The sequence below is a fragment of the Lingula anatina genome, chromosome 3, assembly GCF_051362555.1.
Source record: "Lingula anatina isolate TDL-2025a chromosome 3, LinAna3.0, whole genome shotgun sequence".
NCBI classification, from domain to species: domain Eukaryota; kingdom Metazoa; phylum Brachiopoda; class Lingulata; order Lingulida; family Lingulidae; genus Lingula; species Lingula anatina.
In genome coordinates, this window is record NC_141769.1 from 10388141 (window position 1) to 10410066 (window position 21926).

The window sequence follows — 21926 nt, forward strand, 5'->3', positions numbered from 1 at the left end:
ATGTAGTCCCTCATTCAAGAAGTAGATTTGAAAGAAGCTCAACTATTCACAACTGTTCACAGCCTGGCTGAATATTAAGAAAAACAGAAAGAATGTAGTTGCCTGTACAAAGAATATTTATTGGTGATTCCTTACATAACAGTAGTATATTTATGTGTCATTGTATAGAAAGGGTTCTATCACAAAATGAGACCTGTCATTGAATGTCTTTTAGATTGGGAACTTTGGAGCGTAAATAAATCAACAACAAAGACTCCAGGGCTCAACCGTAAATTTTCCCCCTCAACAAAAATGAAAAATGCATTTCTGATTTTCCCGCAATTAAGACAGGTGGCACTTATTAACCAAGTCACCAAATGTGACTGTCATTTTGGTGCATTTTCTCCTCCTTGCAGTACAAGTGAAATGTACGAATTTGGAGTAAGATAGTATTCACTACCCGTATCCCCAGAATATTCATCATATGAATGCGGTCCAATTAAACCAATGTACGCATTTTCAGCAGACTGCTTCACCCCTGCTGTCAAATCTATGTACTCCCCAGCGTACACCCCAGGTGTAGGTGCCATTGTGGAGATGGGTCTGGGGGGCGGTGTTGGTGCTTTGGCGCCCTCCCCTTCAAAACTTGGATTGTCATAGGGAATCTCTTCATAAAGCGACTCGGATGTTTTCTGCCGCGTGAATGGTGGCGGGGAGTGAGTGTTGCTCCTGGCACTGTCTTCTCTGCCAGCCATTCGCAGTTTTTCAGATGACGGCTGTGTGGCCATGTTGGGAGCTGAACGAAGGTCTTCACATGTCTTAGGTTGCCATTCGGGAGCACCTCTTTTTCTCCTTGAAAAATACATATATATTCAAACAGTCACCAACTTTTACAGTAACAATCAGGTTTGACTTAGCAAGGTCACGACATCCTATTTTTAGAAATAGTTATCAACACATCATAATGATGATTGGGTTTCCAACTTTCAAAATTATTATTTTAATTAAAATTTATCTCTTAGAATTTACCTTAACAGTATGACAGTTACAGCAATCACAACAACAATAACTACCACAGCAGCAGCAACGATCCCAATCATACCTGAAACACATAAACGAATAATCCCAATTAAAACGAAGAGTTAATTATTAAAATGATAGGGGTTTAATGATTATATTTTTTAAAATAAAATACAAAATATAAGCCTTAAATTTCTTTTTTTTATCCGCCTACCCTTATTTTCATTTGATATCTCAATTAATATTAGAGTATTCCATGAATGTACTACAGAATTAAAGATATTACTTAATATAATTTTTTAATTTACTTTGGTATCTATAAAAAAACTATCATGTACAATCATCATAAACAATTACCAATATTAAGAGAATCTGATTGTCCAGTGCCATTCTGCTGCCCAGAACCTGAACCTGAAACAGAATTTGCACCCGAACCAGAATTTGAACCAGAACCTGAACCAGAATTTGAACCAGTCCCTGAACCAGAATTTGAACCAGTCCCTGGACCAGAATTTGAACCAGATCCTGAACCAGAAGTTGAAGCAGAACCTAAACCAGAAGTTGAACCAGAACCACTGTGTCCATTTGAGGTAGTGGTAGACGGTGGATTGGATGGCGGTAATTTCGTGGTAGAACTAACTGTTATCATGTTACAGCTGATTGACATCAAGTATCCAGGATCAGCAGCTAGAACAGAAAAAATATATATATATTTAAGTCGACATGACATGTGCACACTCTTTGCATAAAACTTTACTTTACAGAAACCAGGAATGATATTGGAAAACACTCCGTAAGATTTCAGTTGATTCCTAAGCGTGTGCGTGTGCATCCATTTGAATGACAATATTTTATGGTCTTGTCTATTTTGATAAAAAACCAAGCATATATTCGAAAAATGTCGAAACGGCTGCACATTTAACCTTTGCCGGAGAAAGTCAGTAGTAAATGCAGTTTAAGCGTGTGGCTTTTACTCCTATGGTTTAAGCCCGAATATGTATAAAAAAATCTAGTCGTGTTCGAAGTAAGTGCTGTTTAAAATCTATAGCGTAAAAACATTACGTTTTCATTCCAAAGGAATTATATGTAAGGGAATATATATATATATATATATATATATATATATATAGCTTTATTGTAACTTACCTTCAAATAAAATCAAGAAAGGGTCTGGATTGTCTCTACCATACAATGTCACTGTTATCAACTTTGTAGTCACGTTGTATTGGTTGACTCGGGTACAGCCAGGTCCCAGAGAGACCGCGCCAGATATTTGTAAATGTGACTCTTCCATGCCGGTACGCTGACACGCCGATACATGAGTTCTGCTGCTGTGTAACAGATCTCCCGTGACATTATTTGCATCACTTTTTCCCCTGAATTCACAAACACAGGTAGATCCATCATTAGGCAGTGGGTGCGGAAAGTCAATACTGGCCAGGTAGATCCTTGATTCCGTCCTGTACCCGCCAGCGTCACACATATATTGGACTGAAGGTAGAGAAATGTGAAACTTGAAGAATTTGATCACATTACATGGTTTTACTGTAATAATGATTAAACATTAAAAAACACATATTGTAAACAGTTAACGTGTCCTTAGCATTTTCTTAGAATGTTTGTAGTATACATGCATAGTATACGTATATGTTTATTTATACATGTAATATAAAGCAAAGAATAGACTATACTACAAAATCGAAATTCATTGGTAATAATTTCCCTATGATATATAACATCCTACAAACGACAACGATATATTAAGACAAACAGAAATATATACCAGAAAGCGTCTTTCAAAGCATTTTCATGAAATTGCAATTTAGTAGGCAAAAATAAATTACACGTTTTTGACCATCAGTGAGGCACAAGGTATCGGAATTAATGAAACTTACAATATTTTTCTCGAAAGCAAATATTACATCATTACCTGGCAGACACTTGAATGTGACTGACGCCTCCAAAGTACACTGAATAGATGGCTGTGGACTTATTTCCACTTTGCACGTTTCTCTCCCATCGCACTCGTTCGCCAAATCCGCACGTGTTTGCAAGTTGTTGGCTACGTCAATGCATGTGACAGTGTCAGTAAACTGATTGCAACCACCATAGACACTCGACTGTCGATATCGTATACTCAAAACTTGTATTGCTTGGTCACCAAGACAAGATAAACCCAGTATTATGCCTTCTTGGATTGAAGAACAGTTTTTGGCTTCTTCAGTACCTTGAAAAAAGGGTAACGAAATCATAAATGGTCAAGACAATTGCAATGGGTTCTTACGTCTAAGCTTTAGGATTGAAAATTAACAGTTCTTACTTTGTCGTGTGAATTTGAAATCATATATTAATCTTTGACCGGGCATTATCCTTGCCATACGCCCCCACCTCCCGCTATATGTTGGTCACACAGCAGGGGCAGCCTGGTGAGACAGGCGCCTATGCATGCCACATTAATTGATTATCTACTGGGGGTCACTTCCAAAGACACAATAAGTCTTGTACAATATGCCTTTTGTCAAAAAGTCTCAGAGTTGTTAACGACATAACAACTGTTCGCTTTGCCCCCCCCCCCAAAAAAAAAAGCTTTTTCTGGGGTAAATGACGCCTTTTCCATACTTATCAATTATTAATAAATCCATCCCGATATTCAAAGTTAGTAAGCCCATGTTTTTTCTAAAAATATTTTTTCAAAATAATCTATTAAAAAATAATTGCGGAGTTATAGCCATCTATGGAGTTCCACGTAGTCTGATGGCAAGCACAGGCAAATAATTTCGATAGCTGCTGTTTTAGTGGAGGAATTTATAACATTTCTATGAGTTGTTTACACTGTATTAATTGTGAAATGTGAATCTCTTACGAACCATTTTATGCCTATGTCTGCTAATCAGAGAAAAAAATGCAATTCAACGCCCGATTGACTTAAACTGTTACTAAATGGGCCCATAAATGGGTCCAAAAACTTGGACCACTATTATGATGTCTTGTATTTGCGAAATACAATCATACATATAATCATGATAGCCTTCTCCTCTGAAACCGACTGAATTCATGTCATGTTATTTAAACATGTACCAGTACCAACAGCACCCTCCCACGAGCAAACAAATAAAAGGGTTTAAAACCTGAGAAAAGCTCTGTAAAACACGCTCCCCTAAAGTAAGTGTTAGCGTAGGACGACCATCGTTCCGTCAACTGCCTGGAGGAACAGATTTAGACCCTGTTTGTCCTGTTGGTTCTACTTGTGAAACCTCCGCCTTTAACACGCACAGTACAATGAGTACTACGTGCTGCAAAGGCAATACATCCCGTTTATACTTAATCTTGACGTGTTTCCCCCGATTTTCAGAGCGGCTTGATTGAGACTTTTACAAACGCAAGCTGACAGCCACCCGTCTGCAGACACTATACTCTGCAAAGATGTGAAGCTCGGGATAGACGTTCCAACTTTTATATTACCTTGACAAGTGTGACCGTCGCCTCCAAGGACAGAACCAGCCTTGTTACATTCGCAGCGGTAGGAGCCGTTGGTGTTGATGCAAACGTCACTACAACTACCATTATTGACAGCGCATTCATTTATATCTGCAACATACAGTATCAAAATATTATCAACAAGGATAAATACTGATGGAAGTCTTCTAAAAATAAACAATGAGTTTCTCTTCAAAGTCAGTGATGATGACTTATAGTCAAAACGTCTGTTTTGCATCTTTCGTGAAATTGACGGTGGAACTGGCGCGTGTAAACCGTGCCGGTGTTTATTTTTCACCTGTCTCTACTCATAGTAACATATACTATCATCATCATGTACATACCTTGACAAGCGTGACCGTCGCCTCCAAGGACAAAACCAGCCTCGTTACATTCGCAGTGGTAGGAGCCGTTGGTGTTGATGCAAACATCACTACAACTGCCGTTATTGACAGCACATTCATTTATATCTGCAACGTAATATTCAAAATATTGTCAAAATAACATAAAACTATTTCCAAAAATTTAAAGAGTAAGTACGTCTTCAAAGTCAGTGATGACTAATAATCAGACCGTCTGCTTTGCGTTTTTCGGTGGAACTGGCGCGGGTAATACCGTGCCGCTGTAATTTTTTGCCATTCTTAACTCATAGCTAGGCATAGGATATTATCATTGTGCTTACTGAAATCTGTATGTAATGAGACCATCCACCAATGTTTTATTTTCTTATTGTTCTTCAGTGATTACTTTTAAAAGATTTAAGTCAAAGCTGAAACGCCCCCCCCCCCCCCCAAAAAAAACTTAATCCTTTTTACAATGAAATTCAGATATCATTTTTAAAATCTCAACATTTTCTTGAAAATATACAAAAGACCTACCTTCACAGGACTGAGAGTCTTTTCCCAACTGGTAGCCATCTTGGTTGCAGAAACACCTGAAAGTACCTATGGCGTTGATGCATATATCTTCACACCCACCATTAGAGATGCTGCACTCGTCTACATCTGATGAAAAAAATGTTTCAATACATACATGTATGTAAGCGCAAATGGGCAATGAGCGGGAAATTAATGCTATAAAAAGATTTGTGACAGGCAGTTGCTCATCAATATACACACAGGTAATCACAAGTGCAAATGGTTGAATATATGCTTTCAAATATTTGTGTACTCTTACAGATACACGTGATATCAACATAACCATGCTTCACACGAGTGACATGAAATTACACTCACCGTCGCACGAGCGAAAGTCTGCTCCTAATATATATCCTGGGTCCGTACAAACACACGTGAATGATCCATTTAGATTGTCGCACCGATCATCGCAGACACCTTTAGCAACCAGGCATTCATCAATATCTGTAAGAGAGTTGCAGGCATGTGTATGAAATTTTGTTTGGAAGTTAAAGAGTAGGGTTATGGGGTTATAATGGCCGTTAACGTTAGATCCCGTGGTTTAAAACCGATTTTACATGTACATGTATTTCTCGATAATATTTTGCACATTATACCTTTACGCAAAGTTTCACACTTCATTTGTATGAGCTTGTTTTGTTTGAAAGTGAACCCAAGTGCATATAGCGTCGTGAATGGATTTTACAAAGCGTGGCTGTAGAATTTAGATCTGGTGGTTTAAAAACAAATTTTGAATGTACTTACATCGAAAGTCTTGCATATAATACCTTTACACAAACTGAATTAAAAGGATAACTACTCTTCATTTTGCAGAGAAAATGACATAAAACGGATTTTATTGGAGTAATTTAACGACGGTGTTCTCATACTAGTCAATGAATCCCTTCCAACATTCAAAGTTTGTCGATTCGTATTTTAATTGCTTTTTTCAATAATCTTTTAAGAGATTATAACCGAGGGTAACCATTAACGAAGGTCCACGTGGTCCAAGGGCAAGCAAAGATTTCAGAATAATTGCCATAATCGCCGTTTTGGTGGCAAAATGAAATTTATTATATTTCTATGCGTTCTTTACAATGTATACTCCCCTACCAAAAAAAGTGTCACCCCTACCGCATTTATGTACATTGCTAATTTTACTATAACATAACAACTAGGTAACCGATCATTCTGTAAAATGGGGATATGAGTAGTCGAATATTGACCTATCTAGCTTATACCATTGAAATACTCCAACACTAATTATTTTTAATATGCGTCTCCTAAGTGAGAGGGATACCTTTTTTACCAAGCGGTAGATAGCCTATAGGAGGGAGTTTTGACCCGCAGAATTGCCAGAAGGTTGGGTTGTTCCATGAGAACCATTCAGAGGGATAAACAACATCATTACCAAATAGGGCAAAACTTCCTGGGTCAGGCTGACAAAAAGGAAACCACACCCAGAGAATAGAGACTGTTAATACGCCTTCCTTATAGATAACGTTTCGATACATTTTGGAATGACTGCAACATTTCACAAGAACAGGGTACATCATGTTTCTGAGTTTACCATCAGAACGCTTCTGCACAATCGTCGTTATTTTGGTAGGGTTTCTGTTAGGAGACCAATGATCACTGCCAGGAACCGTCTACGTCGAGTCAGATGGTATACTGGAACTCCTGAGTGAATACCAGTTAATAACTGGGCACAGATACTGTTTTCAAATAAAAGCAGGTGAAGCGTTGTCAGAATTTATGCATGGGGTAGGCGTATTCAGCGCAGAAGTAAAGTACGGTGAAGGTCATTAGAGTGCATGTACCTTACCTTCACAATGCCCATCCTTGTCGACGTATCCAACTGGACACGCTTTTATGTTACAACCAATGCAGGGTGGAACCTCTGATAAAACATGAAGAAATAAATGCGGTGTCATGACAACATGTTTGTTTGTGCTGTGTTGTGATTATAATATCACTATTTTTCATTCGACTAAAGCCCATTGGTAAAAAAAAGGTTGTGATTGCATGCTTTTTATTGTCTATATCACATTACTGTTGCTTTTGGATATCACAATAGAGGCTGAATTTTTTTCCTACTTTTAATTTCATTTTTTTATTTAAATGAAACAGCATTTATTTACTCCTGCTTAGAATAGATCTCGGTTTGGATCTCATCCGGATATGTCTTATAGAATAGATTTCGGTTAGGATCTCATCTGGATATGTCTTACCAAAGCAATATGCTTGTGGACATGCCACCGTCGGACTTAGATAGTACACCGTAAAGTCTGTGCAATTCTTGATTTGCACTGGCAGCAAGGACTCACAGCAGCTGTCAGGCGACCCAACACATGCTTCTAAAGATACCATGGCACCCTCTGGTATAGACGTGTTGGCTGAAGTAAAAAAAAAAGCAGACAAATTTTGAAAAAAATACAGACGAGTTTAGATGCTCAAAAAAAATAATGATAATAAATATAAGATTGGTAAAATGAAATTAACGACAATAAAGAAATAAACATACTGAGTTAATTTCGCTTGGAAATTATTGCTTCATATATCGCATTTTGATAATTATATGAGAGTATGTCTTCAAAGAGTTCACATGCCTTTGCAGACTTGTTTTAGATTGAAATATAGACTGTAATACTTAATACTTCGTTCTTTAAAAAAATCCCAAGGCAATTCTGATTATCCATAATAGCAAATAAAGCTCCGTGACTATATGAAATAGTAGTGATAAAATATTCGGAATATTGTCACGTCTAGGCACGATCAATATACCCTGTATTGCTTCATTTAAATTGAATTAAATGTTTCCTATTTAAATACGTACATTATTTTAATAGATTATCGAGTACCTTCAAATTTGTAAGGGTGTTATTGCTTGCTTTAAATAGAGAGATTGCTGAACAGAACTGTAAATAGAGCTTTCATAGCCTTTCCTTTCAGGTAAATATTTGTGTACTCTTTATTTGTGATTTCAAGGTTTTTATCGTTGATTAAAAGAAAGCTGATTTTTTGTGCATTGCTTGCCTTTCACTGCTCAAAGTGACGGCTCTGGTCTTTCTTAACCAAATGGTACTCACTTGTATTCACCCAAACTGGTCCAGTCGTTCCACAAGCTGGTGACCCAGGGCAGGTCGTAGGCAGGTGAAAGATGGGGGAGTGACCTATCTTATACCAGGTCCTCAGCAGTAAAGAGTCACATTTGGGATTGGTGGTGAGGTTGGTGTTATTTGTGCTTCTCTCAAAACCCACCGTGAGGTCCGCGTAGTTTTGACAGGGGTCATAAGCTGAATAATAGATACGGCCAGACAAAATTGATAAGTGTGTTGACGAATGCAACCGACTCTAGTTTTGAGAAAATCGCCTTTTTCACACCCACGGCTACCAGTTTGGTGTCGTAAGTGTGAGAAATTTACAACCTTAAACCCCTTGCAATTTGCTCTAAGTTCGGTTTGATATTCTCTCCACCATCCTTAGAAAGAGAAAAAACAAACAAACAAAAATAAAAAATAAACCGCTTTTAAAACATCATCATGGCCAGATATGCGCACCATTCACGCGATACAGGAGGGCGCTACAGTAGGGCTTCACGTGACTCGCGTGACTAGCCAATCACAGCACAACAACGGCATCGCACACAGACTCTGTGATAAGTGCTCAGCCCATTGTCAAGTAGTGTTAGTTCATGGTAACAAGCGTCTGACATGGGCAGAGAAGTTTATTGTAATATATATTGTTCTAATTGTTACATTATTAAATCTAACTCTGTATCCAAGTAGTAACTATACTGTACCAAGTCAGGTACTGATGACGTGCAGAGGTCATATATTCCAGAATAAGCCATTACCACTAATTTATAACTTTAATTTTGTTTAATATGTTATTCATGAAAGAGTTCATGAAAGATTATTTTAATTTGCTAAATCGTGATCTAATTCTTTTTATATTCAAATAATTGAATAATGTGTGTAAAATTGGTCTTTCACTTCTTATTTGCATTTTTTCTTTACTACAAGATTATTTTGGAACATTTGCAGCATTAAAATTTAAAATAAATAGCAATCTGAAAGAAGAATTTTGCATTATTATTAAATGATGATAGGAATTTTGGATTAAGAGATTAGTTAAATACTGAGTAGTAATATTGTCAGTCAATTTATGTAGAATCTGATAATATGATTGAAAATACTGATTGAATTCTTGGCCTTGCACTGGGCAGTTTCACATTTGTGCCAAGTGCTTTTTTTGGACTCCATTGTACAGTGGTAAAAGTTCTTCAATTGCCATGAAAGTTTTTAATCAGACTCTGTATGGTGCTGCTACCTGCTGGTGCTATCGGCAACGAATTAGTTTGCCTTTGTTTTTGAATGAATCTACCGTCTAAACACTATTTCTGAAAATATGTGCGTTTTGCTGAGGGTAGGTTAGGCAATACACGGCAAACTACTTAGTACGTGTGTACAACAGAATTTTTTAAAAAACCCTAGCGATATTTGGTCAGGAGTTGCTTGAAGCATAGCACAGCGTTGCTGTCTATCGGCATCAGGTCGTTAGTTTGTCAATTATTGCGAATTACCCACGAATCGCGAACCCATTCATTTTCCTATGGGAATCTAGCAACTCATTAAAAGTGCACGCATGCGCAGTGGGCTAAGCGTGACGTCATGCAGTGCATTTCTGGGGATGACATATAAAAAATTTAATTTCATCTACCGATCCTGTTTTCCAAGAGGCGCCGCTCGTCAACCAACCAATCAATCACGTCTGGCCCAATTGGCACGCCATTATCTTTATATTGGAAAATTAACTTCATCTTAAGTGTAAATAACACAAAGCATTCATTTCAAGTGCGTTTAGTGTGTATTCATTTTCAAGCAGATGGAAATAATGAATAAAGCTTATACAGTTACAAACAATCATTTGCTTCCATTCCAAACTATTGGTATTATTTGTCACTATTTAGAAAAACGTACTTCTTCTACGCAGCATTCACAAAAACAAAATATGAGCAATTTTCAAAGTGAAATTACTCTTAATTTATAAAAACGTATGACTTTTTATGCAGCACTGATACAGACTGAAGACGATTTCAAAAGTAAGGTGTAATGGAGATATGGTGAATTCCTTTTACTAGTAGTGTGATTTTTAATAAAATACCATTGTAATAAATACCTTACAAAATATCATTCTGGTGCATACAAATTGCTAGTCTGCATTGACAGCGACCTTGACTTACTTTCGTTACAGGTAAAGCCGTGGTAAGGCGGCTGGCATTTACAGGTGTCGGGCGCTATACAATCGCCATTATTCTCACACCCTGCCGCGCAGACGGCTGAAACATACACCAGATAAACGTGTCAAGCAATGCAAAATAAAAATTATAAAAGGAAAAGCATCAGACACTGATACTCTTAAGTGCACATCAGCAAATTCTACGAGTACAAACTTTGCCCCTTATGTATGTATTCATTTTTGATGTTTCATTCCATTATTAAGAACAATACAATCGAATGAGAATTTTAGAAAATGAATTTGTGTGTCTAAATTCTACAAAAGAATATGTTTCATCGACTTACGTATGTCACAACTGCTATTGTTCGTGGCGTTGATCCCAGCGGACCACCCATCACAGCAGTATTCTACTGTTACTGGGCGCTTGTAGTAGGCTAAGCTGTACATGCTACAGTCGTAGTAGCTGGAAAGATAACATAACCATGTGTTTCTCACAAATAGATTGATCAAAACACTTATCCTGGGATATAATTTATATTTTTTAAATTTTTTTATCAGGGCTGGACTAAATGTAGTGTATTTATTTATTTATTTATTTATTTATTTATTTGTATTGTGATTTAGCATTATTAGGAGTTTATCCCAAGGATTTTTATCCAACTATTTAACAATAGGTATTCGTGATTATATGTTCCCCTAATAATAAAACTAACACCTGAAGGCTGCAAAACATATCAGTATGTGCTATATGTCTTCGAACCGGGTATTGGGCATACATGTCAGGTAAAAATATTATCATTCCATGTATAATATAGACCATATAATCTTCATCATCATCATTACTTTTTCAATACCAAAATCAGAATAACTTATTAATATGTAAAGTGTAATGCCATCATTAAAATTATATATAATTAAACAAAAATGTTAATTTTGAATTACATATTCTTTAATGTCAGGCCCGTAGCCAGGGAGGGTTCGGGGGGTTCGAAAGAACCCCCCTTTTTGCTGGAAAAAGGTCCACTCTAGGTAAAATTTGACCTAGGTACATGGGGATTATATGGTAAAAGGTCCACTTTTTCAGAAAAAGACCCCCCCCCCCCCCCTTTGAAATTACTGTCTACAGGCCTGAATTTCTTTATCACTTACCCTCTACCAGGGTGGTAGATTACACATGTATAGGGAAAAATGGGAAAATCCAGAGATATTAAAATGACCGTCTATTTATCTAAAGACATATCTGTGAATATCCTGTGAAAAGTCAACCTGTGGTCCTGGAAGAGGGTACTTGGCACTCATGTGTTAAGATACAAATACAGCCTTCCGCTACAGGAGATCCCGAGAACAACTTGCGTAAATATTGCTATTTTTAGCTCTTCTTGGAAGGAGACAGATTTCACGAGTCTTGATTTCAAATTGTATACTGGTTTGAGGGAAACAAACCGAAATGAAAGCACATGAAATGAATCAAAATGCCCCTTTGTGCAGTCTTTACAAAATGAGAGCTAACAAAAAGCGTAAAGCAAATCTATAGCCTATAATGCCCAGGGACTGATATCTAGACCCATATTAAATTCGCTCTCGTAACAATTTTAAAATCGAGGTATGGTAAAAAAAACTTTAGATCAAATCTGAGCGCTCCAATGATTTTTCTTCGATCCTAAGATAATTGATTTTGCTTTGCAAAAGGCACATGACCCCCCCCCCCCCAGTTTTGTCCTTTGAATAATTCTACAATTTGTTATATAAGTCTACCAATGTTCATCATGCGACCACTGAATATGGTGTCTGAAGTCTAGTGCATACTTTCGTTTTTTTTTCTTAACGATTCTGGCGATCAGCAACTGTCGTTTTAGAAATATTTTGTTTTTGTAGTACTGGTAACAAGCTTCGTAAATATGCTAAAATGAGAACAAAAATAACATCCTATTGCTAACAGAGGACAAGCATTTTATACAAACACAATCTGTATTTTGCTTTATAAAATATGATTGATTTGACTTTGAAATATTAAAAATAATGTTAAAAACTGATTTTCTTGGAATGTAAGAAGTCGCCCTTCATATATTTCATATATTTTTTAACTTTGGGAATTTTTTATCATACCCCTTGCAAAGAAAGTTCGCCATTTTGGTCTTACGTAATAAGGCCTGTTTTGGCAACGAAATACCTGCTACATCTGCCCCAGTCCCAGAGTCCACATGGTACTAACGTTCTGCAAATTCGAATATGTTTGATCAATCTTGTGAAGTTTCTGGCTTCTGTTCTGGTGCATACACGCCTGCAAAACAATGAAAAAAATCTGATTTCCTAGAAGCGACATAAAGAGTAATTTTAAGGGCGATTTCATTGTATTATACATGTGTAAATCAACAACTTTTGTAAATGATAACCATGATTTAATTACACCATACTTAGACCTTCGTGAGAACAATAGCGAAATATGAAAGCTCCAGTGGAGGGTCAAAATCATAATATATGGCGATAAATATTCTGCAAATTTGCGTTTGAATGCAGTATTTTGAAACGATAAAAGGTAACTTGAAGTTGGACATTGAACCGATTGAGGAGCAAATATCAAAAAGACACAGAGTAAGTATTGCAGTATTGCAGCGTAATTATAATTGGGTCCAAGTATTTGGTCGTAGGCGTCTCGACATCGAAGCACAAGCAACATAGTAGCCTATATGTCTGAGCTGCAGGTCTTACAAGTTTACACTTACCCTGTTAATCTGCTGGACACTCCGAAATATGGCAGAGGTAACGTGGCACAAATTGCTATGACAGCGAGAAAGATCGTCCGTGACATTTTAGTATCACAAATCCGTCAAAATGATGAGCTTCACTTAATCGCACAGTTTGAAGATGGTATCAATAAGTGATCCTAGCCACATTGGTTGTGTCTTGCATTGACATGTCATCTTGTGTACAGTCGATCATGACACCACGTCCACTTACTAGTAACTTAGTAATTACGGAAAATCTAAATTAGTTTTAACAAATAAAAATGTATAAAAACCAGAAATCGCTATGCAAAACCTGATCAGGCACTCATTTCTTCTAACGGTATCCACAAACTTATGTCAGACTGAGTGCTGTGAATTTGAATAGGCGTATGAAATACATGCAGGGTCACCTGAACAAAAACAGTAAAGCACTTTTGTTGTGATACAAAACATAAAAAAGACGGGTTTAGTAATTTCTTGAAGCTTACGGGTTACCATTGACGTAAACAAAGGCACTCTTACCCGAAAAAGAATCTGTGCAATGGTGGGCACTAATACTTAGCCCAGAATTTAATATACTCCCCCAAGCAAAACAAGAGTCACGTCTAATGCAATGCCTTAAGTGATATAGAAAAATCGTGTGATAAACCAATGTTTTTATTCAACTTTTAAAATATTTTTAACATAATTTTACTGATTGTACTACCAATAAATAAGCATAGGCCTATCATAGAAAAAAAACCAAAGCCACATTTTAGTATTTAGTACAATATCCTTTGAACGCGTCCTTCGTAGAGTCAAAAAGTTCTGTAACGTTTGCGCAGTGATGGCGTTCCACATAAGGTGCAAAGATAGTATGAGATTATTTTTTGAAGGGCTAACCCTACCCTCTACCAGGGCCACAGATTGACTTTTCACAGGATATTCACAGATATGTGTTTAGATATATAGACGGTCATTTTACTATCTCTGGCTTTTCCATTTTTTCCCTATAATATCTGCCATCCTGGTAGAGGGTAGGTTAACCCCCGGTTATCTATTTCCGAGGTTATTGAGAGTCTGATATAAGGATTGAGCTGGCCATCGGGAATATATTGCATTGGCTGTACGTGGAGAAAGCTGAGCACGATCATGCTGAAACATAAATGCGTGATCATAGTCCACAAAGACATGCTCGGCAGAATTCCATAAGTTTCTTTTAAGTAGTTGCATGGATGCATTGGTCTGCGTTTAGGATCCCACTGTCGGCTCGCCTACATCATAGTAGCCCATGTGTCAGACGCCTGATTTTCGTCTATCGGTAGCAGGGGCGTAACCAGACCATTTAAAATTGTACGCACAGATTTTGAAAATTCCCAGGTACGATTATATTCCGTGAAAAATACACTGAATTTATGAGAATAATATCATGGTTGGCTCAAAAAATTGTACGCACAGTGCATTCGTGCGTGTGCCTGGTTACGCCCCTGGGTAGTACATTGTTCCTTCGGAACAAAACGTAACAGGGGTATTTTACTGTAACGGTCTCAACAGAAATCTCACTCCATTTGCAAGAGGTGACTTCAGGGATGCTACTGGCTTCATTGTGACAACGCGCTTGCTCACAGCTCTCGTCTGGCAAGCGATTTGTTGCAGAAACACAGGGCTCTGAGGATGAACCCGTCTTTGAACAATGGTTTTTATCCTACTGAGCACCTGTGGCATTAATTGGAATGTGCATTGCAGAGGAGAACTAATTCCCAAATAGTCTGGACAAATTCCGCCACGCTCTTTAGGATGAATTGGACAATATCCCCCACAACAGAATTGTTACCCATGTTGAAGGCTTGTCGCGCCGTCTACAGGAGATAATTGCATCACGTGGTTGACGCACACGCTCTTAGGCACGTGGCCTTTAAAGAGCACACCCTAATGCTAATTGTGTGTGAATTTGGTGACATTTGATTGCATCTTTTCAATTTAATAGACATTTATTTACATCTGTAGAAGTCACAGTGAAACAGTGGATTTGAGGGGGTACCTCTTATAAATTTTACTAAATGGTATAAAATGTGTATATTTTCACAACTATTTTGTATTTTTTAAACCAATAATCATGTTAGACACGGTATCTGTAATAAAAAGCACTATTTCTAACAATTTACAGCTGTGAGGTGATCATTTGTAAATAAAAGTACATGGAAATGGGGGTGGAACAAACTTTTTGAACAATGTACGTTGTATCTATGATATGGTAACAGGTACATGTATATCAATAAATTGTATATAGGGGCCTACTTATGAAGGCAGGGGATGGGACATTTAATTTCAAAAGTCATAATTGCATGACAGTTAGTCAATGGTCATTGATAAATAATGGGTCAAAGGTCACATTTTTGTGGATTTTTCATAAATTAAAACCAAAAAGTTTTTTTAAATCATTGTTTGAGTAAGAATATGGTATTTGGTGAAATCATAACCTCCTTGTCGGAGGTAGGCTAATAATACATGGAAAAGAGTAGGCCTATTACCTGACATATTTCTCAGATTTCTCAAGAATATAAGCTTTGGCTAGCTTAATCAAGAGTAGTGCTTTCAATCTCAACATCAAGCTGTCCATGGCTCTATCAATAAAGATGATGTGCTTATAGGACATTCAAACGTTTTATTTATTTATTTATTTATTTATTTATTAATTTATTTATTTATTTATTTATTTATTTATTTTTAGATTAGGCCTAAAAACTGTACAAAACTATACAAAATACTATAGTATCGTGGGTGATGTCCTTCCTGTTTTATTCATTTATGATTAATATTGTTAGCTTTGTTTTCACATCTTTGCATTCCTGTATTAATCTTATGGTGGTGCATTTGGTTACAAATAACCGCATCTACCAGCGCATCTAATTCCGCAATTAGATGATTCTTTATAATATAACAATGAGAAAATTGTGCAAAATGTAATGATATATGTAATTCATATCCAGATTCCAACTGAAAGGAGTGTTTAGGAAAGGAGTGTTTTAATAAATCTCTCTGGCCTGACATAGCATCTGATTTCTGGCCTGAAAGGTATAATGTGGCGATCTTTTGATCTGACATGACACATCTTCAGCGTCCAGCCAGTGCCTATAGGAAGTCGTATTCTAAGATGGGCTAGAGGATTTTGCCAATAGAGGGCTTCGTGTGAATACTAGTTATTTTACATACCACTTGGTGCGCTGTATTCACATTCACAAAATGATGACGTAGACGTATGACCCTATTAAGCTCAAGTAAAAATATAAGAAGAAAATAGGGATAAGCGTACTTAACAGCAAGTCACAATTAAAATATATTAATTATGTTAACGTGTTTTCTTGTGTGTGTCGTTTTAAGGAATTGTACATGTAATGTGATAACAGAATAACTCAAATGAGTTGAAACAGCGTTGGAAGGAACATATTTATGCACTATGTAAATTAACGTCACTTTAAATATTATTTACAAGCATTTTCACGTGATTATTTTAAAATGAATGTTTAATACAGATAACATGTTTCAGGGTGTCGACTTTGGCAAATGAAGCAGGTGGCGGGGGGGGGAGACATCATTTTGAATAATATAAAACGTGTATTATATTATTTATAAATGGGTAAAACAATCCACATAATTATCAGGCCTACATACAGTGTATGTTATATTAACCGAGTATACTATATAAACTACCAATTGAGAATTGTTGAGGGTAATTAGTACCCCCCGCCCCCTTAAAGTTACTCTTTTGCAGCTGAAATTGTCAGTTACATCTAAGAGCATAGATAATCTAAGGATACTTGAAATTAAACAGATTAATTACACTGTAAAAAATCACACCAATGGTCACTGTTAAAAATTAGAATTTTGAATCATAGTTCTAAATTGTACCAAATGGCACTGTTCGGCCTATTGAGGGGGGACGTGGGTAAGCTTTCCATCTGTAGCCTGTCATGCCAAAAAAAGCCGGATCCCCCTTCAAATAATCCTGGATCCACCCCTGACATGCATGGATTATTTCTAATTAGTAGTATCAATCCTGTGTCGAAAAAAGTGGCAGCAGGGTGTGGCTTAATTTGTCCATAGAAGTAGATTTGTCCTATATAAAGTTTATAATGTTAACCTGTAAATTGCTTCTTGCCCCCCCCCCCCCCCCCCCCCCCCGATTTGTGAATTTAATGCTAGCCCAGGAAGCATAAAAGCAAATGCTGTATATAAAGAAATAACTCATTCTTCCAATTTATTGCCACCAACAAAGTATAATTTAACATATTAATTGATCCATTCTTACCAAGACAAATGTTCAAAGAAAAAATAATTAAATTTACAGTTTCAATATGAAAGACATTTGTGGATGGATTGTGGATATTTTTTGTTTAAAGACTCCTTCGTTCTTTAGTAAATTCAATTTTTTGTTTCTTTTTCCTGTTAGGAATCTTGTAACTGAGGTTGTAGAAGTGAATATTTTATTAATTGTGTATTTATTTACTGAGCTGCGCATGATATATAATCCACCGAGCTTAAACCTGTGAAACATATTGGGTCGAGAATTTTGCACATAAATGCCCACTTTTAAGCAATGCCGTTGGTTATTAAAAAATGGCAAAAACTAAAAAAGTGTAATACCAAAAGCATCAAAAATATATTTATTCTCATAAAACTTATAGTACTTTTAGCATTACCATGTCACCCACAGAAAAAAAGTGGTTTGAAAAAAAAAGAAAGAAAAAGATGCAGTTGATAAAAGGGAGTTTAAATAAATCTCAATTATTGAATATATTACATACATACATACTTATTTACACACACACACATTTATATAGGAGATTCACATTTCACATTGAATACATTGTAAACAACTCAGAGAAATATAAATTCTATTTTACCACTAAAATGGTGGTTCTTGCAATTATTCTGGAATCTGTGCTTGCCACTTAACCATGTGACCTTCACAGATGACTAACCTCTGATAATCTCTTAAGAGTTGAGGGAAATCCGAACTTATTTGTTCTTTTGGGTAGAGTACTTCTCTTAAAATAAAATTCATTCACACTTGTCTTTAATAATACACAGTACATCATTGAAAATAAGATAAGAGGAGAGCCTCATCTTTTAATTAATATTTTACAACAATCAGTAGGTTAATCATTTTAAGTTACTGTTGCACATATATTGATTTCTCTTAGATAAACTGCATAAGGTGTGTTTACTGCAGGTAATAGAGACCTTGGGTTGGAAGTGGAAAAAGTGTTGTGAACCATCCAAATTTAATTTTATTTTAAATAACTGTATTCCAGTATATCAATTTTTTTCATAAAATTAACTTAGAGGGCTCTGGCATAACTTAAGATTGACTGGCCCTTTTACTTCACTTGCAGTGTTTCATTCAGATATATATATAAAAAGAAGGACATAAATACAGTACAGTATTATACCCTTAATTCAGATGCCAGTGCACATGACTCTTTAACAAGTCCATCACCCAGACACCATTTTCAAAGAAATACCAACAGCATCCCATCTGCACCTTATAGAAATAGTAATAGTAATAAAAAATTTAAAAAATAATATATTAATGTAATGGAACCCCCACAGTTAAAGCAAAAGTTTGATCCAATATTCTTTATATATAATATTTGATGTGAGTATTTGGCAGTATATAATAGTAACATTATTTCCTGGATTTGGTAGTAGTGGCCCATTCCAGAATTATACTGGATCCATTATCGTTTGTTTTAAATAGAGACATGTCACAGTTATAATCACTGGGCCACATAAGATTCCCCTTTGCACTTGTATAATTAAAAAAAACTGTCACAAGTGTTGCATTATGACAAAATTAACCTGCTCTTATGCCCAAATGGTATTATTTTGAAGTGCTTTTTATCTGCAGCATCTGAAAATCAAGAAAAAGATCCTATTAGTTATTAGCATTAAACATCAAACCAAAGGGACAACACAGTGACAGTTCCAGACAGACAGGTGGGAAAACATGACCCCATCTATTTTGGAAGCTACAAGAATCCAGGAATTTTAAGTGTCAAAAACTGTAAGATCCTTAAAGGCTTTTTCTGGGCATAGTAAACTTTAAAGCAATCAAATGAATTGAATTCATAAATTTAAATGTTAATGCATGTCTTGAAAATAAATATGAATACACATTACGTTAGAAATTATACAAGCTAGAATTACATTTTTTTTTGTATTTTAAATCTAATATCCAACTCTTACTTATACATAAATATCATAATTATCATTATCATTTTTTAACAAAAATAAATTCCATATTCATACCAATATTTCTTAAAACCAGAATGGCCACATTTAGCCTATTAAAAAGTCTGGCTGGCAGATCTTTGGTGTTTTGCCCAATCCATATACCAACAGGTGCTCCACTGCCTGAATAAAAATGAATAATGATAACAAAATTTCTATTGATATACCAGGTAAAAAGGAAAATCCCTACACAATGGTTTAATGTATATATACAAATATGTCTATATACAAAGTTAATTTTGTTGTTCAATAATTTATGGGTAACTGTCTGTGCTGTTCGTAAAATGTTAATAAATTCACATTGGGTGTGTATACTTTTGCTCTGTGTTTATGTACATGGTCTGGTCATATTGAATAATGTTAAACCCTTGCTCGGGATCTAAGTAATAAAGTATAAAAATTATTTTCATTGGCCTACAAATGTTTCTCTTGGGGACTCTTTAGAGGTGTACACGTTTAGAACTTATACTGAAATGTGTGCTTCCTAGGTAACATAACTCACATGTATACACCTCAGCCGACAAGTGTAGCCATCTACATGTAGTTGTTTTTCATGGCCAATGGTGACAAACTGGCACCCGATTTTTTTTACTCCTGAAGAAGTTGCTGAAAATATATTACGAGAAAAATTATACCTTTCAACCAAATCATAATATTGAATTGTCTGCATCTTGCACATATAATTAACATAATTTATATAAACACAGGGGCAGATTAAAGATTTAGACCGTCTTCAGCTTACATAATTGGTGGGTATCTAATTTTTTCTGTTGGAAGACGGTCCAAAAAATAAAAGATGGATTGACAAAGATAATTTGGAAGACTCAGAAAATATCTCTGGATCCGCCCCCATAAACCTTTTATTAATATATATATATATATTTTACATGACGAGACTTTTTTAATATTCAACTACCCCCAGTTTCTTGTGATAATGTTCTATTCTTGGTCAGTCTCTCAAAGGGAATTGACATAGGTGAATTTACCCTCCTTTCTTCCACAATTCTAAGTACAATAGACACAACTAAAAAAATAATAAGCCCTAGTCAGTTCAATATGTCTTCATGTTTCACAAAATACAAAAATTGGTGTTGGGTGGAGAATAAGTCAAATGTCAGATCTAATACAGAGTACTAAAATTCTCCAATTATGTCTTTTAACTTGTTTTAATATACAAATAAATGTAGCGATTTTTTTTATTAAAACAGGATAATTAAAAATTATATAGATTTGTTACTGCCTTATGTCAAGCATATCTTATAGCAGAGTTACAGTTATTGAAGAGATTATTAACTGCCTACATTTAATTTAGTAAAAACAACTCAAATACAAAATTTAAATCTAAGAGTCCCATATAATGGATTGAATACTTACCAAGACAGCATAGTACATGTCCTCATCTAATGCAAACTCTGACACATATAATATTCTCAGGTCTTTTTATATCACTGACAGAGAAAAAATTAAAATCAGAAGCAAGTGGAATTTAATTCAAATTAATCTATTTATTGCAATTTGGGATAGAAAACAATTGTACTAACTAAATGCCACCAAACCTATACGTGTATGAAAAAAAAAGAAAATGTAGAGAAAGAAAAGTATTGAGAATAATGTTTTTTTTAAACATAAATAAGGAAGGTAACCTTTTTTAATAACAACTACATATATATCAATGCATTTTAAAAAGTGTCAGTACATTTAAAGGTGGTTATATAAAATTCAATTTTTTCATTATACAGATATTTGAGGTTTAATTTATAACACCTATCACAAAAAACAGTGCAATGTTCTTTGAGACATAATGAAAAGGAGAAAAAATTAAGTCAAAAGAAATATTTATGTATAATGGCTAAAAAATTATTGATTTTTTTTTCTTTAAAGCATATTCATTTACCTATTCAAAGAGAATATGGGTAACCTTAGAAAAATAAGCCATGCCTTCATAATATACAATCCTGGACATTACATGAAGGCTCACATGGAATGAAACACCTGTAAAAAGAACAATTTAAATGATGATGTTTCTACCTCATATGACCAAAGCATTCATTTTCTTTTAAAGATCTTGGAAACATTTTGACAGCTTTAAAGTTATAATATGTATTATTCAAACACGTAAACATAATAAATTTAAATAGCGACCTTCATTGCTGTCATATCAAGTTTACCGCTATTTTCAGCTTAACAGTAATATGTCTACGTCATCATTTTGTGAATGGGAATACAGCGCACCAAGTGGTATGAAAAATAACTAGTTTTCACACGAAGCCCTCTATTGGCAAAATCCTCTAGCCCATCTTAGAATACGACTTCC

General features: G+C 35.6%; 1 protein-coding gene and 1 long non-coding RNA gene across 5 annotated transcripts; both read right to left on the minus strand.

Annotated features, from left to right (window-relative positions):
* Positions 1-104: 104 nt before the first annotated feature.
* Positions 105-13778, minus strand: LOC106170535 (uncharacterized). Of its 2 annotated transcripts, XM_087009773.1 has the most exons (16): positions 13337-13778; positions 12784-12894; positions 10958-11076; positions 10618-10713; positions 8462-8668; positions 7604-7768; positions 7198-7272; positions 5712-5837; positions 5355-5480; positions 4821-4946; positions 4462-4587; positions 2930-3226; positions 2146-2490; positions 1357-1686; positions 1009-1081; positions 105-831 (listed from the first exon to the last, which is right to left on the minus strand). In XM_087009773.1, exons 1-16 carry the CDS (start codon positions 13420-13422, stop codon positions 366-368), a joined length of 2874 nt encoding a protein of 957 aa, XP_086865899.1. In that variant the 5' UTR covers positions 13423-13778; the 3' UTR covers positions 105-365. The 2 variants fall into 2 exon arrangements, with proteins under 2 accessions (XP_086865899.1, XP_086865900.1); XM_087009774.1 differs by lacking the exons at positions 12784-12894; positions 13337-13778 and adding an exon at positions 11763-12252.
* Positions 13779-18068: 4290 nt separating this feature from the next.
* On the minus strand, positions 18069-21921 carry LOC147762898 (uncharacterized). 3 transcript variants are annotated; one of them, XR_015333398.1, is made up of 5 exons: positions 21507-21921; positions 20987-21060; positions 20115-20218; positions 19631-19735; positions 18069-19232 (listed from the first exon to the last, which is right to left on the minus strand). It is a non-coding gene; the product is annotated as an uncharacterized LOC147762898 (long non-coding RNA). The 3 variants fall into 3 exon arrangements; XR_015333397.1 differs by having other exon boundaries at positions 20529-21060; XR_015333396.1 differs by having other exon boundaries at positions 20529-21921.
* Between the last annotated feature and the right edge of the window lie 5 nt (positions 21922-21926).